The sequence below is a fragment of the Eulemur rufifrons genome, chromosome 27 (assembly GCF_041146395.1).
Source record: "Eulemur rufifrons isolate Redbay chromosome 27, OSU_ERuf_1, whole genome shotgun sequence".
Lineage (NCBI taxonomy): Eukaryota > Metazoa > Chordata > Mammalia > Primates > Lemuridae > Eulemur > Eulemur rufifrons.
Window position 1 is genome coordinate 31,328,317 of NC_091009.1, and position 18,079 is coordinate 31,346,395.

Genomic DNA, 18,079 nt, shown 5'->3' on the forward strand with positions numbered 1-18,079 from the left:
TCAGCTAAGTGATGGGGTGACCGTCTGATAGCAGCATGGGTGTGGAGCAAAGGGAAGTCCTGTGTGTGGAGGAGTCTCTCAAGGACACCCACGGGGGACGCAGCGTAGCCCGAGCAGGACTGAGAGGAGACTCTGAGGACTGGGAAGGCGGGCCGCGTGGTCGGGCAAGGAGAGGAGGGCAAGACGGCTTGCTGTGTCTGCTGAGAAACAGAAGCGTGTGGATCGCGGGTGGGCACGATCTGGAAGTGCCGGGGGCTGTAGGGAGGGGCGGGCCTGGTCCGGAGGAGCCTATTCCTTCTCCAGAGTCAGGCGGGACCAGAGCTACAGGGATTCGGGGATCAGGGTGGAGAGTCATCTCAGCTGCCACCAGGCTTGCTTTCTTCGTCTCACGTCCTGAGCCCTGCAATGTGCCACCCTGCACACGCGTGTGCGCACACACACGTGCGAGCACATGGTCCCTGGGCCTGGCCTTATGGATCTCACACTCCAGTGGGTTTCGTGGGTCATGGTTCTGCACTGCTTGACTGTGAAGCCCTTGGGGAGCGACCTTCACCAGTCCCCACTGCCCCCACACAGCCCAGCCGCCTGTTCAAGGAGAACTGCTATTCTTGACAGAAAATTCTACCTTGTGTCCGACCTGTGGCAGTTGAAGTCCATTCCCTGCGAGGAGGGCTTGTCACCTGGCTTTGGGAACCATGGGAAAGACCCACTTTGCAGATGTCCCTCCTGAGGCCTGCAGAGCCGGCATCCCACCCACGGCGGCTCAGCCGCGTCGCAGCAGCCGGGGCCCGGCGGGCATCTTCACCCAGAGCATCGGTCCGAGCGGAGCTGCAGTTAAGCCCCACCCGCTGCCTCCCAGGACCCTGCTCCCAGCCTGTCCGCCCAGACCTGGCACGCTGGCACCTGCTTTATCAGGGTTCTCAAGAGGGACAGCTGGTTTGTGTTACATGCCTGTTCCCTGCGTATCTCTTCTGGTTTTAAATAGCTTATCTGAGCAGCTGGAGGACCACATGGGCTTATATGGCGTGGGGTACATGTTCCTGTAGCCTTGTCCCTGGCACCTGCCAAAATAGCAGCCAACACCCCCCTCCCCACCGCCACCCCTCCCCTCTGCCTGTCTCCTGCTGCACATTCCTCCCCCTGCAGGGCTGGTCTCGCCAGGCCCCAGCCCACATGCCTGCTTAAAGCCCTCGCCATCCCCTGCCCTCACCCAGTCCCTGCCCAGGCCGAGCAGACGCCTCCAGGATCTGTCGCAGCTGCTGTTCGGAGGTAAGGCTGGGGCAGGGCTCTGGGGATGGAGAGAACAGGGAGTGGAGGGGGAGAGGGGAAGGTCTCAGGTCCTGGCGCCTTTACCCAGCGAGTCTGCCCGTGTCCTCTCTGCGTGGATGCTGGCATTGTTGGTAAGACATCCACAGCCCCTCCTGGGGGAGGCCACACTTCAGAGGAGGTGCTGCCAGGCTTGAGCTCCCAGGTTAGCGCAGTGGAGCGGAGAGAACACACGGTAGCATTTGGAGACTAGGGTTTGAGTCCCGAATCTGCCACTAGTGGTGTATGGTGTTACCCTAAAGTCTTGGGTAAGTCACTTTACCTCCCTGGGTCTCAGTTTGCTCATCTGCAGAGTGGACTAGGTATTTGCTGGGCCTCTGCCTGCTGCAAATGCAATGATGTTCCAGAGCAAGTATCTCTTACAAAGAAAAACAATAAGTACAGTGACACTCTGACCATCAGGGACTCCCTCACATTGTTTGGTCCGTGCCCCTGGCTGCAGGAGAGGCACTTAAACCTTCTCAGGCAGGTCCTTCTGGAGCCCCAGAGAGCAGAGTGAGACCGTGGCCACGTCAGTCAGAGGAGTCTCTGTGGTCACATTCCCAACACCAGGAATCAGACACTGTCCCGGAAGCAGGAGGAAGACCAAGTATGTGGAGGCCGGTGGGGATGCTGGAGCCCCCTCCGAGCCGACCTGTGAATTCCGTTTGACTCCCTGACCCAGTGCCAGCCCGTCCCCAGGGAACAGCCTGAGCTGCCAACACTTGAAGGGCCGATGGGGACAGAGCCCTCTGGGAGCCTTTCGTGGGGTGTGAGCCCTGCAAGGGCGACCCTTGTCCCACCCCAGCCTAACACACCGCACAGGGACAGACCTTGCTGTGTCCTGGGGGTGGCAGAGGAAGACTCCCTTGATTTCAGCTTGTCCTGGGCAGGCTGAGGGAGGGGATTGCCTGGTGCGTGAGGAATGTCCCAGCACATTCCCGGCCTAGTGCAGCTGGGAAGCCACCGACCTCCCGCATTCCTCCTCTGACCCCCGTCTCACAGGGCAAGACAGGAATCTGAGAGGATCGAGTTGCCTGCTGCCCCTACCTTCTGCCCCACTTCCATTCCCCTCCCCTGCCCCCAGCCCTGCCGGGGGGCTGACAGCTGTAGGCTTAGGAAGATCTCCGCAGAATGTCGGGGACAGGACTGAGAGGTGGGGCCTGTGTTCCTCAGAAACTCAGAGGCTGCTTCTGCAAGAGTAGAACTTGAAGCTCATCTATTTTATTGATAGGTTATCTGAAGTCCAGAGAGGTTAAATTACTTAGCCGAGGTCACACAGCAAAGGCTGAGTTTTAAACCCAGATTTTGGACCCCAGTGTCAGTATTCTTTCTGCCTTCTATTGTTTTTCTTTAGTCCCCAAGAAAGATCCCTTGGCCATGAGGGAGTTGGGCTGGAGAGCAGCCTATGGAAGTCGGTGGGGCTTGGAGGAGGCAGGTTTCTCTGGACAGTCTCCTTCCTTGCGCTGCCAGGTCGTTGACCTTCTCCCATTCTGGAGTCCCAGTCTCAGCCCCCCCTTCCCCTTCCTCTGGCCCTGCCCTTGAGCCACTGGCTGGGCTATGACTCCCAGCTGCAAGCCCTCCTCCACCCTCCATTGTCTGCGGCTATTTTTAGGAGCTGGACAGTGCTCCCAGGAGCAGGGAGGGGAGTCCAAGGCGCTCTTTCCTCCTCTGAGCCCCAGCACCCGCCCAGTGGCTCCAAACTGGTGGAAGGGCGGGGCAGGAGGGGGGAGAGAAAGCTAGAAGTGCCCCTGGCTGGCCACACACAATTCCTCCCAGAAACTTCTCCGTCGTCCCTGAGGCCACAGGCTCCTCCAGGGACTCAGGTCACCCCTTCTGGCTGCCCCGTGGAGGTTTGGGGCAAGGCTTCTCTGCCACGCAAGACTCCCCTGCCATCCTGGGGGTAGGGAGGCCGTTCTCAGGTGGCTGTCGTCCTGAGACCCTTGTGGAGACCCTCTGGGGTTTGAGTCTTTCTTCAGCAGAATGAGGCTGGACCCCACGTTATTGCATCGTACGTTTGACATCTCTTCTCACCCACCCACGCCGCCCTAGGGGGCGGGGGAAAGTGGCTCAGAGCTGCTGTCCAGAGCTCCAGGTGAGCAGGGCCCCTCCCTTGCTGTCCCCCACCTGCTCCAGCAGAGGGAGCGAGGGAGGCGCCCGCTTAGCCGCAGCCACGCGCGCCGCACCCCAGCAGGACGCGCGCGATCAGAGCAGCTTCAGCCGAGCTGCGTCTCAGGAAGCCTCTACCCAGGGCAGCAACTGGGGAGTGACCGCTCCCGCGGAACCCCTCGGCCTCAAAGGGGCTGCCTGGCGGCGGAGGCTCTCCCTGGATGTCCACAGATGCCCGGGGTTGGTCTCAGCCACAGCGGCGGGGTGCGCAGGGAGGGACGGAGAAGGAGCGGGCACGACTGTCAACGTGCCGCTGGCCCCGCGCTGCGTCTGGGGTCTGAAATCGGCGGCTGCAGCACCCGCAGGCCCGCGTCGGGCAGCAGGCAGGGGCACAGCGGAAGCATCAGAGGGCGGTCCCATCCGTCCCGTCACTGTGTCCCTTCTCTCCCTGGCGAGCCAACGTCAGGAAGGTGTGCAGAGCCGTCCTGTCGCACGACAGGGTGCTGTTCCCATTTCAGCCGGTGCCATGGTGCCCCTGGAGCCGGGCACTGGCATGGCCCCGGGGGGCTGGGCTGTGAGAGCCACTAGCTGGGAGCCGCCCCTGGGCCAGGCCTTCCCTCCAGCTCTGTGTCGCACACCCACCCCAGAAGAGCCGCAGTTTCACGGCAGAGGGAACCGAGGGGTAGGGCGGTTGCTGACCTTGCCAGGGACGCGCTCAGACCAGATCGGTCTCACGCTGAAGCGCTTGCTCCCGCCCCCTCCCTGCGGCCCTCCCGGCGGTCACCCGGCTCAGCAACTAACGCGTCCACTGTCACTAACGTCAGCCTGAGCCTCGCAAAGACCCCTGAGTAGCCGGGACGTGCACACTTGATCTCCATAGGACAGACAAAGAACGGGAGTTCAGAGATGCTAAAAAGACTTGCTCAGACACCCTTAGCAAGCCATGGCAGGGGATTTGAACTCAGATTGTGTGTTCCTATCGTGCTGAAGAGAATATCTCAAAATGAGTTCCCTGGGGAAAATTTTTTAATTGGAGTTTTTATTGAGATAGTCAAAGGTTAATATGTAGTCATAGGAAATAATACCGAGTCCTTCAACCCTTTGCCCCGCGTCCCCGGTGGTAGCGTTTGCAAAACTGCAGTACAGTATCACAGCCAGGACGTGACACGGGTGTGGACATCGTCATGATCCATCCAGGATCTTACTCCGATGTCCCAGCTTTGCCGGCACGGTGCGGGTTCCTGTGTCCATCACCGCAGTCAAGGCTCTGAGCAGCTCCCGCACCACGAGGATCCCGCATGCGCACTTCGTCACCGCCCCCACCTCCCTCCCAGCCTCCGCCCGACCCTGACAGCACTAATCCGGTCTCCATTCCTACAGTCTTGCCATTTCAAGACTGTTGTGTAAATGGACTCACACGGAATGTGACCTTTTGAATTGGCTTTTCCTCCCCATCAGTGGAACTGTGCGTCTCAACTGTCCGCCCGGTTTTTACCACTGGGTGGCGCTCCAGGCCACGGACGTGCCGCGGTTGGTTTGACCACGCCCCCGGGGGGGGGGTCCCTGCGCAGTGATTAGCAGACCCTGCGGGTGGGGAGGGGGGGAAATTTTGCAAACATTGTTTTGAGAGTCACAGATGGGACTTCGGCATCCAGGCTGCAAGCCAGGTCAGGGACAAGGACTGCAGTGGACATCCGTGGGTGGCCTGGCTGCAGTGCGGGTGTCAGGGTCTCCCTGGCAGGGGAGGAAGCAGGCGGCTCGTGACGGGCGGGGCTCACCACCCCGGCCGCTCTGACCTCTCTGCACCTGGGCGCCAGGGCTCTTCGAAGGCGGGCGTCCCTCCCCGCCCGCGCTGACGTTTTTCTCTTTCCGGAGGGAGAGCAGAGGCCATGTCCGACGCGGAAGAGGTGGTGGAGGAGTACGAGGAAGAGTGAGTATTGGGAGCACCTTGTCTGAGTGCTGGCCCCTGCCCACGCGCCCCACACCTGGTCCAGGAGCCACCTGCCGCCCTAGGATCCCAGCAGAGGTGGCTGTGCCTGTTGTCCGGACCCCGAGGAGAGACACACCACCTTCCTCCCATTCCTGCACCTCTGGGTGTGGATCCCAGACAGACCACGGGCTGGGGGCCTTTGGGAAGTGCAGGGGCCACAGCTCCAGGGAGGACAGGGCGCTCCCTGGCCTGGGGACTGGCCACTAGCAGAGGAGTTGAGAAGCTGGGTCCCCTGAAACAGATCCAGAAGCTTCAGTGACTCTCCGGAGGCCACAGAGCTGATCGTACCCCACAGAACCCGGCTGGGAACTCGGTGTTCACTGCGTCTTGCTTCTCCACCCTCCCCTCCCCTGACAGCCCCCCGTCCACAGTCCTGTCCTGGAGAGAAGCGGGGGGTGGGACACAATCAAATAACCGTCTACTGAGGCGGGCGGTCACCAGGGAGGACACAGAGGATGGGCACGGCCCCTGCCCTCGTGGAGCTTATCTCCTGTTGGGATGTTAGGACATAAAGTGTCAGCAGGAATCAGCAAGCGGGCGGCGTGGCGGGAGGGCTGTGGGCAGTGCGGGGGCTCTGCAGAGAGGGCCGTGGGGGCTGGAACAGTCGGGGGCAGGCTGGGTGGAGACAGGTCTCACCTGTGTAAAATGTGGAGACACAGAAACTTGGCGGAGGGAAGGGCTTTCTAGAAAGGGGCACAGCCTGGGAAAAGCTGGGCACATCTCAGGGGCGAGAGGAGAAGAGTAATCGTGCAGATGCCGATGAGACCTGCCGGGGCAGGGGCTTGCTGGGGACACAGGAGGTGGCACTGGACGAGAAGGGCGGGCAGCTTAGGGGCGCCACTGCAGGGCGGGCAGGGTGTGGACCCCACTAGGCAATGAGGGACATATAAACAGTGGTCACATTTGGGGAAAGGCCAGCGCGAGTGTGCGCGCGCGCGTGTGTGTGTGTGTGTGTGTACACACATGTACTCGGGAACCACTGACAGCGTCTTCTGTTGCTCTCAGGGAGCAGGAAGGTAAGCGGGAGCTTGTGTACTCGTTGGGATCAAGGACAGCCTGGCTTGACACTGACCCCCTCTCCTCTCCTCCCTCGCTGCCCCGGCCTTCTCGTCTGAGCAGAGGAAGCTGTGGGAGGTATGTACCTTGGGCAGATGCAGGCCAGAAAGGGGCACCTCAGGAATCCGGTGTTCCTGGGAGCCCTGGACAAACAGACTGTCTGTCCCTGTCACTCGCTCTCATCGGAGAACATTCCCAGCCACTGGGGCTCCTGGACGGGGCTCAGTTTTCTGCCTTGGTTGCTCAGGTCTTGAGGCAAAAGGCTTAAACCTTTCTCTTCCATCTGCCATTTTCTTTACATAGAATCATCACTTTCTCCAATTAATTAGTTTTGCTTTTTTCCCAATTTTTTAATCGTGGAAAATTTTAAATGCATATAAAGGATTTCCCCATGTACCCATCCCCTGGCTTCAACAATCGTGGCTCAGGGCCAAGCTCCTTCCATCCCTGCATGTCCCCCAGTTTTGGAGAAGACACCCCAGACCATCCCCAGACAGCACGTCACTTCACACCTTGATGTTTCAGTCTGTATCTCTAAAAGATACACTGTTTAAAAAAGCATGACCACAATACCATTACCCACCTGTGAACGTGACAGTGCTCAGGTATCTAAGACGTGTTGGATAGGCATGAAAATTTATTATTATTATTACCTTGCAAAGGCCTATCTTGCTGTTTCTACTCTTTGATCTGGTAACACATTGCTGTCCTTGGCTTTGGGTACCACATCTCACTGACAGAACACCCCCACCCTCCCTTCCTCCTGGGGGCTGGACAGGTGCAAACGGTCCATCCCCACCGCCAAGTGGCCCAACAGCCCTCAGGTGGCTCACCCATCTGCACCAGACAGTTTGGACCCTGCCCCTTAGTGGCTCAGGTATCCCTTCAGCAGGTGGCATGTGGAGAAGGGTCTCCGTGAAGATCTGGGGGGAGAGCCAGGGTGGCCCTCCCCTGTTTCCCATGACTTCTAGGAAAGAGGGGGACCCTCCTGCACATTTAGGGCTGCTCTGGGGGTCTCTGGACAAAGAGGAGACAGGAGAGAAATTCACAGCACAAACTGAAAGGGGCCGTAAGAGCAAATTTTGGTTTTAAAGGAAGACCAAATATTTCAGAAGTTGTCTGAAATATTTTTTGAATCAAAAATCTAGATGGCTCTGGCTTCTGCTGTGCTCCCTGCTCAGGCTCGATGTGGTGGGGCTTTTTTTGCTTTGGAGGATTTTTGACTTTGTTACACCAGGTTCTGGGTGGTGGAGTTTGAGACAGACCTCTGGATCTGGGACCAGTCTGTCTGCTACACACAGTAGGATTTAGCTGTGAGTTAACAAAATAATTCCCCTCTGCGCTGGTGGTCTGAGCTCCATGTAGCATCCGCCTTGCTTGCCATAAAGGGACTAGACCCCCTCCCCACACTGCTAAGGACCTGGCTGTAAGTGACCAAGAGAGGACAAAGTCTAGACGGATGTCGGCTAAGCCGACAGGACAGACGGTTCAAGCACCTCTTTTTCCAGGAGAAGCATTGCTCCAATTACTGTAATCTCCTCTTGGGGCATCCGCCTAGATGCTACAACAGCTGCTGCGGGTGCAGCCTGTGTCCTTAGGTTTATCTGTGTCCTTGGGGCCATCACGCTGGGCCTCCCCTTAGACGGGGCAGCCTCTTTCCCACAGGCTGGCAATCTCCCCTGTGCCAGGCTCTGCAGCGGGGCTGTCCAGAGTGTGAGTCCTGGAGACTGGACACGGTTTGCAGATATCCAAGACGCTCATTCAGGGCAGGAAGGTGGGAGAAGTTGGCTGGGAGTGGACTGTTCCCCACTCTGCTGTCCGGGGGCCCCTGTCTCAGTAAGAGGGAAGCCCAGCCTCTGCCGTCTGGAGGCAGTGCCAGTTACGGCTGACTGGATGCCTCCGCGTGCCGGGCACCTGCGGGGTGCGCTGTGTATGTGAGTCATCCGATCCGCACCACAGCTGAGGAGTGAATGTCATTATGCCCACGCTACCGACAACGCACCTGAGGCTCTGGGAAGCTGCGGAGAGCAGAGCTGCCCTCGCTGCTAGAAGGCGGTGGGAAGGGGAGCCCAGCCCCGCTCCAGAGCCCACGCTCCTAAACCGCTGCGCTGGCTGCTGCTCCCGCCCGGCCTTCTGCTCCCAGACTAACCTGTCGCGCTTCTCCCCTGTGCTGCTGCCGCCCCCCAACCTCAGAAGAGGAAGACTGGAGAGAGGACGAGGACGGTAGTACAGCTTTTCCTTTTGTGCTTTCTACTCCCTGCCGTCCTGAGAGCTGCCAGCTGGCCGAGGGGCTGTCCTGGGGGAGGGCGGTGGGGGGAGGGCAGTGTGCTGCGGGTCAGTCGCTTCTTCCCCAGCCGCTGGGACCGCAGTTCTGCGCTGCTCTCCACGCCTCTCCTGCAGGGCCATCAGCTCCTTCTCCTGGTTCCTGATCCTTCCCCGGGGCCGGGAGGTGGGAGGGACCCCGGCTTGTCTCCTACCCTGCACCAAGTGTGGCCACAGAAGGGAAGAGTGTCTGGGATGGGCAGCCCCACCCCGACCCCGCTGCACGTTCCGGTGCCCCGTGCAGGGCCCTCCCTACGAGCTGGACAGCGCCCAGGCAGGGTGGCCAGGGGCTGGGGGCCTGGGGACAGAGTCATCCGAGGAGCAGACTGGAATAGCCAGAGCAGAAAGGGCATGACGTCAGCCTTCAGATGTGCCCTGCTGCGGGTGGGGACCGGACGTGTTCCCGGAGCCAGGCACAGGACCAGGACAAGGGAGACAGATCAGCCCTTAATTTTAGAACTGTCTTTCCCGCAGTGATGTCTCAAGATGCCGCAGGCGGCCTGGGGAGGCGCGAGCTCCCCATCCTCGGGGATGTAGCGTGGCCGCTGGGTGAGGGGAGGTGTCTGGTACAGAGAAGTGAGACATCAGACGGGGTGGGGACAGGCGTGATCGAGGTGGCCTAAAGGTGGGCTCCACAACTGGCCCACTCTCTGTTCTCCTGCCTCCTGGAAGGATCTTATTTGAGGTAAAGCTCCCAGGAGGGTCAAAGAAGTGGCATCTCCAGGCCTCAGAGAGGACTCAGACCTAGGCAAGGGGGACAGGGAGGACTGGGCAGAGAGCACAGAGCCAACTTTCCCACGATGGCCTCTCCCTCCCGCCCCGATCCTGTCTCTCCCCCTCTGCCAAGGGGCCCCACGTGTCAGTCGGCATCAACAGATACTTCCTACAGGCAGAGCCCGGGCCAGGTCACCCCGTCTGCCTGCTCTGTCTGTCTGTCTACTCCAGGTGCCTGACCGGGGTGGGGTCCACGTCCTGCCAAGCAAATGGGTGAAAGTAGAAAAATCCTGCCAACTTCCCGGATAGTGCAAATGTCCAAATATTGGGCATCTCATCCACCCACACAGGCTCGCTGCTTTGGCTTCTTTTAGATGTGGATGAAGGGTCTCCGGACTTGGAGAGTCACTGGGTTCAGGACAGGAGCTTCCCTGACACCTCACCTTAGGCACGGCATGTCCTATGGTGCCAGATACTGGGTGGAACTTTTGGGCTGGAAAGCTGGGGAATGGGGTGGATCATACACCAGGGAGGTCCCGGGGACAAGAGGCACTAAGTCGGGCAGAGGGGGCCAGCAGGCGGACAGACTAGACCAAGAATGGAGCAGCCCTGGCATTTATGTTGGTCACCCCGAAACTCATCTGGACCTAGGTGTCCTTGAGCCCTGCCAGCCCTCCCTGCCTGCTCTCTGTTCCGTCCTGACGGCACGAGTGGGGGCCTGGTTGCTCACTGTGTCTGGCTCACCCCTCTAGAGCAGGGGGAGGCAGAGGAAGAGGAGGCCAACGGCAGGGCTGAGGCTGAGGCTGAGACCGAGGAGACCCAGGCGGAAGGTAGGGCTCCGGGGTGAGGGTGCAGGGGCTTAGGGGGTGGTGCGAGCCCCCTGAGCCATTCCCGTGGCAGTAAGAGATGCACCTGGAGCCTGCTCTCCAGCTGTGTGTCTGCTCCTCCTCTCTGGGCTGGGATTCAACCATCCATTGTCCAGTCAACAAACATTGATTAAGCGCTTCTTTTGTGTCAGGCAGTGTCTTGGGCCAGGTGCACATGTGTGCAAATAGACAGCTCCCTGACCCCATAAACCAGCAGGGTGCCCCTTGGTTAGGACCTGTCTCTGGGGCAGGCTCTTGGTGGGGCGACTTGAGCCCCAAACAAGGATCTTTATTGATTTCCTCTTGTTTTGTTTAGAAGATGAACAAGAGGAGGACGCCAAAGAGGCTGAAGGTAAGGACTGTCGGACATGAGGAGAGAGGTTCCGGGTGGCAGGGGAGCCCCGCACAGCGGCACGGGGGGAGCACGCCCACGGGCTCCTCCCAGGGAGGCGGGAGAAGGGGGCTTGGCGGAGGAGAGGACAGAACTTGGTGGCACTTGCAGCGTTTTAGATGTTGAGCTCTAAGCCTTTGTTGCTCCTCATCCCGGAGAGGCTGCCTTGGTGGTACCCAGTGAGAGAGGGGACCAATGTCCAGCCCCCTGGTCTGGGCAGGGCAAGGGGACCCCGAAGTCACAGCCACACACGAAGCTCCTGGCGCTCAGGCGAAATCACTCGTAGGCTGCAGTGTCCTGGTGCACAGATAGTCCATGTGGTGGGTCACTGCTGTGGTCACCGTCACATCGCAAGTTTACCACGAGGTCCAGTCACACCTGCAGAGGGAAGGGGGCAGTCAGTGGGTTTTGGAATCATGCCCATCAGCTTCCTGGCCCTGTGACCACCGAGAAGTCCAGGGGGAAACACAGGAAGCAAAGACCCGGGAGGGGATTCTGGGGCCGAGACCCCTGGGGACCTTTCCTAGGACCCCTCTTCACTGTGCAGCCCAAGAGAAGCAAAGCTGCTTTTCCCAGAGCTAGTGACTGAGAGAAGGCTTTGAAGTGCCACACGGAGTGTGTGTGTGCCCTGCAAGACTCAGCTGTCCCCTGAGACATGCCCCTGGGGCCGCCGTGGGAGGGGGAGTGGGGCTTTGCAGCTCGGCTGCCCTAATTCCTGTTGATGCTCCTGGAATCAGGACCCCCAGGGCTGGAAGGGGCTGCTGGGCGGAGGGGAAGGGAGGCCCACAGGCGCCCAGGCAGCAGGGGCGGAGCTGGGACCAGATCTGGGCCCCTGACCCATGGCTGTGTGCTTCTCTCCCCAGATGGCCCAGTGGAGGAGTCCAAACCCAAGCCCAGGTGAGCAGGATGCAGAGGGCCTGTGAGGAGGACAGTGATGGGACAGGAGTGCCACGTGGCACAGTGGGCACAGGGGGGGTGTGGAGGGCACAGACCGCCCCGTGCGGTTGTACGAGTGTGCACTGCACAAGGGTTTCTGCCCTGGGCAGACTCACTCTCCTGTCCCACAGGGTGCGCAGAACACCCTCCTCCATGGCTGAGGTGGCACCTGGGGAGAAAGGGAAGGAAATTTTGGGGAGCTGAGCAATGAAACCATTGCACCTGATGTGGCGGCTTCAGAGAGCAGAAAAGGGACAGGGCAGGGCGGCTTGGTGCCACTCCTGAAACACACCTGGAGGCCATGGGTGTTAGGTGGGTGGAAGGGAGCGTTTCCCTTGAAGACGCTGAGCTGCCAGCAGACGGTCCCTTCAGCGGCACCTGACACCAGCGCCCCCAAGACAACCCTGGTTCCCTTGTCCACCACGTTTCCCACTCAGTTCAGCTCCACGTGTTGCTGAGGGCAGACGGGAAACCGAGGACCACAGACACCAGGGCCTGGTGTCACTCACTAAGTGTGCGTTGGGGCTGGGGCAGGAAACCACAGGACTCCTGGGTTCATGGGGAGATTCTGCGGCGTCGGCCACGGCGATCTGGAGTCAGACGAGCATGCCACCTTGTCACAGCTTCTCCACCTCCTAGTTCTGTGGCCTCAGTTTTCTTAAATGAGACCAGTGGCACCTACTTCATGGGGCTGTCGTGAGCGTAGATGAAACGATGTACGTGAAAGAGCCTGTGTGTCCCAGGTGCTGAGCGAGGCTGGGGGCGACTGTTGTTGACGTCCGTGTGAGTGTCACTGTGTGGCTGGCCGGGCGGTGGCACAGGATTCTGCAGGAAGGAGAAGGCCCTGTCTGTCCCGGGCACCCGCAGGCCCTGGCGTCTGGAGGGAGCGATGCTCACCGACTCTACTCCTCTCTCCGACAGGCCGTTCATGCCCAACTTGGTGCCACCCAAGATCCCCGACGGAGAAAGAGTGGACTTCGACGTGAGTGGCGGGCCCAAGGCCCCCAGGGAGAGGGAGACCTTGGACGGGGGGCAGGGCGCAGGTGGGACGGTGTTTGGCACAGACCAGGCTAGGCGCCAGCCCTCAAGCGTGGTCCTGGGTTCAGGCCACAGTTGTCCCGTCACTGGGTTTTGCATTGAGGAGGGGGAGTATGTAGCCCACCCACCTCTCCTCTGAGCCCCGGTGGTCCGCACGCAGGACATCCACCGCAAGCGCATGGAGAAGGACCTGAACGAGCTGCAGACGCTGATCGAGGCGCACTTTGAGAACAGGAAGAAGGAGGAGGAGGAGCTCGTTTCTCTCAAAGACAGGATCGTAGGTGTCCCGCCTCCCCACCCGACGCCCCCGGAGGCACTGGGCTCCCAAATCGTACGGGGCAGTCTCTCCATGAGTGGTGTTCTGGGGTCATCCGCACGGGCCCTGGTGGGGGTGTCCTTACCTGGCCAGGGCGCTCTCCTGCGGGGCCCACGTGTCAGGAGCTGTCTCCCCCTGCGTCCTCAGAGCTGGCCGAGAGTGGAAGCCCTTGGTGGCCGGGCACCACTGCCCTGAGACTCTGGGTGGGACCCCCTGTGGGTTCTCGTGCCTCCCCGTGTGGGTCCCTGCCCCTCTGGCACCACCTCCTCCCGGGCACACCTGGGCAGGCTTTCCCTCTTCCCTAGGAGCGCCGGCGGGCGGAGCGTGCGGAGCAGCAGCGCATCCGGAGCGAGCGGGAGAAGGAGCGGCAGAACCGCCTGGCCGTGAGTGACCCCTGCCCGGGCCCACGGAGCCCCCCCACTCCCAGCTCCCGCCGGGCCCCGGGCCCCTCTCTGTTCCTAGATGCCGAGTCAGCCAAGGGACGCCAGGCACCTGGTAAGCACTGGGCATTGTCTTGGCTCTGACCGTCTGCCAGCCAGCAGGACAGTTGCCTGGGTCCTCGTGAACTTGACATTCATCCCCCTCCAGCCCCCCAGTGCAGGGACTGAGGCTCAGGAGACTCTTCCCGTGCAGCTGCTGAAGTTCCTTCCAGAGTCACAGGCCTTTGCAGGCAGCTCCCAGCCCGAGGGGACGATGGGACCTACTCGGGAATCAGGACTCGTTCATTTACTCATTTTTCATCCACTCGACAGACCCCGGGGTGCCAGGGCTGACTGCGAGTGTGCACTGTCCCCAGAAGGCCCCTCGCCTGGCGGGGAGGAAGCCGGGCTCACCCATCAGGTCCACCAGCTGCAGCCCAGATCGGGGTTTCCCACCTGCCACCCCTAACTGGCTCTCTTCCTGCTCCCCAAAACTCAGGAAGAGAGGGCCCGGCGAGAGGAGGAGGAGAACAGGAGGAAGGCTGAGGATGAGGCCCGGAAGAAGAAGGCTTTGTCCAACATGATGCATTTTGGAGGCTACATCCAGAAGGTAAGTGGCGAGTGGCAGGGGTCACCAGGACGTCCTGGTGTATCTGTGAGGAGTGAGGTGTCGGCTGCAGCGGGCAGACTGCAGGGTGGGTCCCGGGAAGACATCCCCAGCTGCTGTGGGTGGGAGACAGGCCTCCCACACCCGCCCCCTGAGAGGAGGGGCCTGCCGGGTAGGGGCTGCAGGCGGAGCCCAGAGCGCCAAAGGTGCTCCCCACCCCTGGCTGCAGCAGTGCTCAGAGGTCCCCAGGGGGCCGGGTGCAGCTGGAAGGGCCCTATGGCTGGAGCCAGAGCTCTGGTTGGAGACCCAGCTCCGCCACATGCAGCTGTGTGGCCTTATGTAACCTCTGAGCCTCAGTTTCCTCATACGGGACTAATACTGTCCGCCCTGCTGCTCTGGGAAGGTCAGATGAGCTAACGTGGAAAGCGCCCTGGCTATGCAGGTGTGAGGTGTTTGTTCCTGGCACTCACTCTCGGTCCCTAACTGCTGTGCCCCACGCCTCCTAGACACTCCTTTCTCGAGGAGGCCGGGGCGTGTAAAATTGGTTTTCTCTACGCAATGGAGGAATCAGAACATTGGCTTAGATTTTCAAAGTCTGCAGCTCAGGCTAGTTACATCTGTGTCTAGCACGGAACTAAAAAAAAAAGGAAGGACGAACTAGGCTAGCCACTCTCCCTCTGCCCCCACGGTGACCAACCAGCCTGCCTTTGGTGCCCCGCTGTCAAAATGGCCCCTGCCCCGACCCCAGACTCCTAGCAACCCAGGCTGCCTCCCGTGAGTGTCTGAACCATCTTCTCCCCGTGTCTCTCCCCCGCTCCTGCGTGCACCCCGCCTTCTCTGTCTCTGTGCCATCTCGCTCTTTCTCTCTGGGCCTCTCTCTCGTGATTTCCGGGCTTAGCAAGCCCAGGTGGGTACCGACCTCTCAAACCTCCTTCCTCCCCATAGTTTTGGGGAGCTCCCTGGGAGGGGAGCGTGCCCTGCCGGGTGGGGGGAGGACACTGGAAAGAGGTGGAAGAGGTGGGCTGTGCAAAGGAAGAAGGGGCTGAAGTGACCCTTCTCACCCCTGCCTCAGTTTCCCCAGGGAATCCAGGCAGCCAATAGTGTGGGGTGTTGCAGGAACAAAAGGATAAGAACCTGGTCACCCTGCAGGCCCCGCCCCACCCCCTAGAGCGTTTTGGGAGGGTCAGGGGACCCGGCGGGACAGTCTAGCCAATGCTCCCTGCTTGCCACCCCCTTCAGACAGAGCGGAAAAGTGGGAAGAGGCAGACCGAGCGGGAGAAGAAGAAGAAGATTCTGGCCGAGAGGAGGAAGGTGCTGGCCATTGACCACCTGAATGAAGATCAGCTGAGGTGGGGGCTGCGCGGGTGGTCCTGGGCTCCTGCCAGGGGCTCGGGAGGGGTGGTGCAGGGGCACTTCTCACTGAAGGCCACCAGAGGGCGCTACTGCCCCACGTATGTTCCCAAGGCCAGTTGGTGGGACGGGGGTTGGGCGGCCCACAGATGAGACCAGCCTCGTCTGGGCTTTGCTGATGAGCAGAGGGAGCTGAGCGCCTCTCTGAGCTTGAGTGCACCCACCTGCCACAGAGGGTGGGGAGGGGATTGCGCCAGATGCCCTGCAATGCCAGAGGGCCTCTCCCCTTCCTCCTTGTTCTCAGAACTTTGCCCCGGCAGCCCCTGGGGGCCATTCCTGAGCCCCAGGCAGGGCGGACTGGGGCATCCTCTGCAGGCCCGGCGGTGGGAGGGAGGGCTGGGCCGGGGCAGGGAGGAGGCCCGTCACCCCCATTCCCACCCGGCCCGGCAGGGAGAAGGCCAAGGAACTGTGGCAGAGCATCTATGAGCTGGAAGCGGAGAAGTTCGACCTGCAGGAGAAGTTCAAGCAGCAGAAATACGAAGTGAGCTGGCGCGCTGTGCCCCGTCCCATGGTCCCGGCCTGACTAGGTCGTGCCACCGCTGCTGGCCAGGCCCCTTCTGCTCTTCCCCACCAAGCCTGTCCCCCCGCACCTGCCCCAGTGCCTTGCCTCCCTGCACCTGCCTTGCCTCCAGCAGTGCTGCTGCCTGCCACGCTGGCTACTGCTCTCGGGGCTGCCTGAGAGCTTGCTGGGGTCGAGCAGGGGCACTTTGCACAGGGTTGGTGTGACCGTTACAGTGATAATAATATTGTAACAGTGTTCTGAGCACTTGTGTTACCACGTCCTCCCGACAGTCCTGTGGGCTAATGTTTGGATCCGTGCTCAGAACAGAGCCCGGCACCCACGAAACGCTCAACAGCTGTTAGCTATTGTCACGGCCTTTCTAGGCCTGTGGCTTCCACTTCCCCTCTTCCCACACTTCCCTCTGCACTGGCTGGTGGGACACAGATTTGCCAACGTACGGGCGGTGCCGTGCAGGTGGGGCGCGTGGGGGTGGTGGCCCCTGGGCAGGAGTGCCTGGAAGAGGGTCTCGGGCTGGGCTGGGCTTCTGGGGGGCTCCCCGAGGCTCTGCCCATGACCCGCCTCCAGCCTGCACCCAGCTCTCAGAAGACCCTCCTTGGGGGACTCCCACCCTGAACCTGTCATGGGACCTGGGCCCCTCCTGACCCTGAAATATTCTAACCCTCGTAGTGTTGTGGTCCCTCCTCTTCCTCCTCCCCCACCCCCTCCCCTCCTTTCCCTCCTCTCTCCCTTCTCTCCTCTTCCTCCTTCCCCACCCCCTCCCCTCCTTTCCCTCGTCTCTCCCTTCTCTCCTCTTCCTCCTCCCCCACCCCCTCCCCTCCTTTCCCTCCTCTCTCCCCTTCTCTCCTCTTCCTCCTCCCCCACCCCCTCCCCTCCTTTCCCTCCTCTCTCCCCTTCTCTCCTCTTCCTCCTCCCCCACCCCCTCCCCTCCTTTCCCTCCTCTCTCCCCTTCTCTCCTCTTCCTCCTCCCCCACCGCTGTGCAGAGGCCCCTTCCCCCCCCCAGCTCAGTGAGCTCCAGCGTTACTCTTTGTCCCACGTTTCTTGCAGATCAATGTTCTCCGAAACAGGATCAACGACAACCAGAAAGTGTGAGTATCAGAGGTCACCCTCTCCTTGCTGCCCTGCCTCCTCCTTCCCCACTGCCAGCCGCCCCGCTGTGCCTTGGAGGGCTCTGGGCGCCCAGCCTCGGGCCTGCGCGGCCTCTGCTCCTCCCCCAGCCGCTGCTTGCTGCGGTGGGACGGTGGGACTCGGGCCCGGGGAGGCCTTTCTGCAGCCCGAGGTGCGGCCCACTCTGCCCCAGGAGGCAGCTGCAGTCTGTTCCTCTCTCTTTGGCACCCCTATCCTGGCTCTCATGCTGTGGTGACCTGCTAGCCTGCCTGCGTCCCCATCTCACTGGGTCCCACTTCCCCTGCAGCTCCAAGACCCGTGGGAAGGCCAAAGTTACCGGGCGCTGGAAGTAGAGGCCGAGCCTCCCCCACCCAAGACCTGCTCCTTGCCGTGTGTCCCCAGCTCTGGGCCCCTCCTGGGCACCTGGGCGTCTCCTGTCTGGAAATGGGCCCAGCCGGGAGCCAACACTCCTCCCTGCCCCCCACCACCCGCCGCCAGTAATAAAGCCTGTCACACGCTGACTGGTGTTGCTGTGCCTTCCCCTGGTCTCACGGGAGTCAGGGACACAGGCCCCTGGTGTCCGCCCGGCTTGGAGGGGCCTTCCCCTGCCTGGTCCCCCCTGCCAGCCGTGAGCCGGGGAGCACACTCGTTCCCTCAGCCCAGGAGGGAGGCACACGCCGGGCAAGGGGTTGTGATCTTGGCCACTGTGAGTCACCAGGAACAGCACACGGGGGAAGGTGCTGTCAGGTGGGGACGGAGCGTTCCTGCCTGAGTCGTTCACTGGGGAGCAGGGGCCACCTCTTCAGATGGCTCCGTCTTCCTCTCCTCCTGTCCAGAGCGCTAAGAACCGGGCGTCGGAGGGGCAGGGAGCCCTCGCGGAAGGAAGGAGGGCCAGTGACACTGGGCAGAGTTCAGGCCCAGGCTGCCGAGAGGCGTGGGCAAGGCTGGGTGCCTCAGTTTCCCCTTCCCACC

General features: G+C 61.1%; 1 protein-coding gene across 1 annotated transcript; it reads left to right on the forward strand.

The window, feature by feature from the left end:
• TNNT2 (troponin T2, cardiac type) lies at positions 1-17,621 on the forward strand. The gene is made up of 18 exons (XM_069459713.1): positions 1-147; positions 616-4,944; positions 5,290-5,344; positions 6,410-6,420; positions 6,524-6,538; positions 8,654-8,683; positions 10,249-10,326; positions 10,679-10,714; positions 11,617-11,650; positions 12,611-12,671; positions 12,888-13,004; positions 13,349-13,426; positions 13,962-14,072; positions 14,968-14,976; positions 15,309-15,418; positions 15,870-15,960; positions 17,048-17,088; positions 17,415-17,621. Exons 3-18 carry the CDS (start codon positions 5,304-5,306, stop codon positions 17,458-17,460), a joined length of 909 nt encoding a protein of 302 aa, XP_069315814.1. The 5' UTR covers positions 1-147; positions 616-4,944; positions 5,290-5,303; the 3' UTR covers positions 17,461-17,621.
• The last annotated feature ends 458 nt before the right edge of the window (positions 17,622-18,079 follow it).

What these genes read in the sequence shown, in the direction of transcription:
- TNNT2 (XM_069459713.1), top strand. Translation starts at nt 5,304, where the DNA reads ATGTCCGACGCGGAAGAGGTGGTGGAGGAGTACGAGGAAGA. An exon ending in CTGGAGAGAGGACGAGGACG is followed by an intron (nt 8,684 to 10,248) that starts GTAGTACAGCTT and finishes TCACCCCTCTAG; the next exon opens with AGCAGGGGGAGGCAGAGGAA. An exon ending in GGACGCCAAAGAGGCTGAAG is followed by an intron (nt 10,715 to 11,616) that starts GTAAGGACTGTC and finishes TTCTCTCCCCAG; the next exon opens with ATGGCCCAGTGGAGGAGTCC.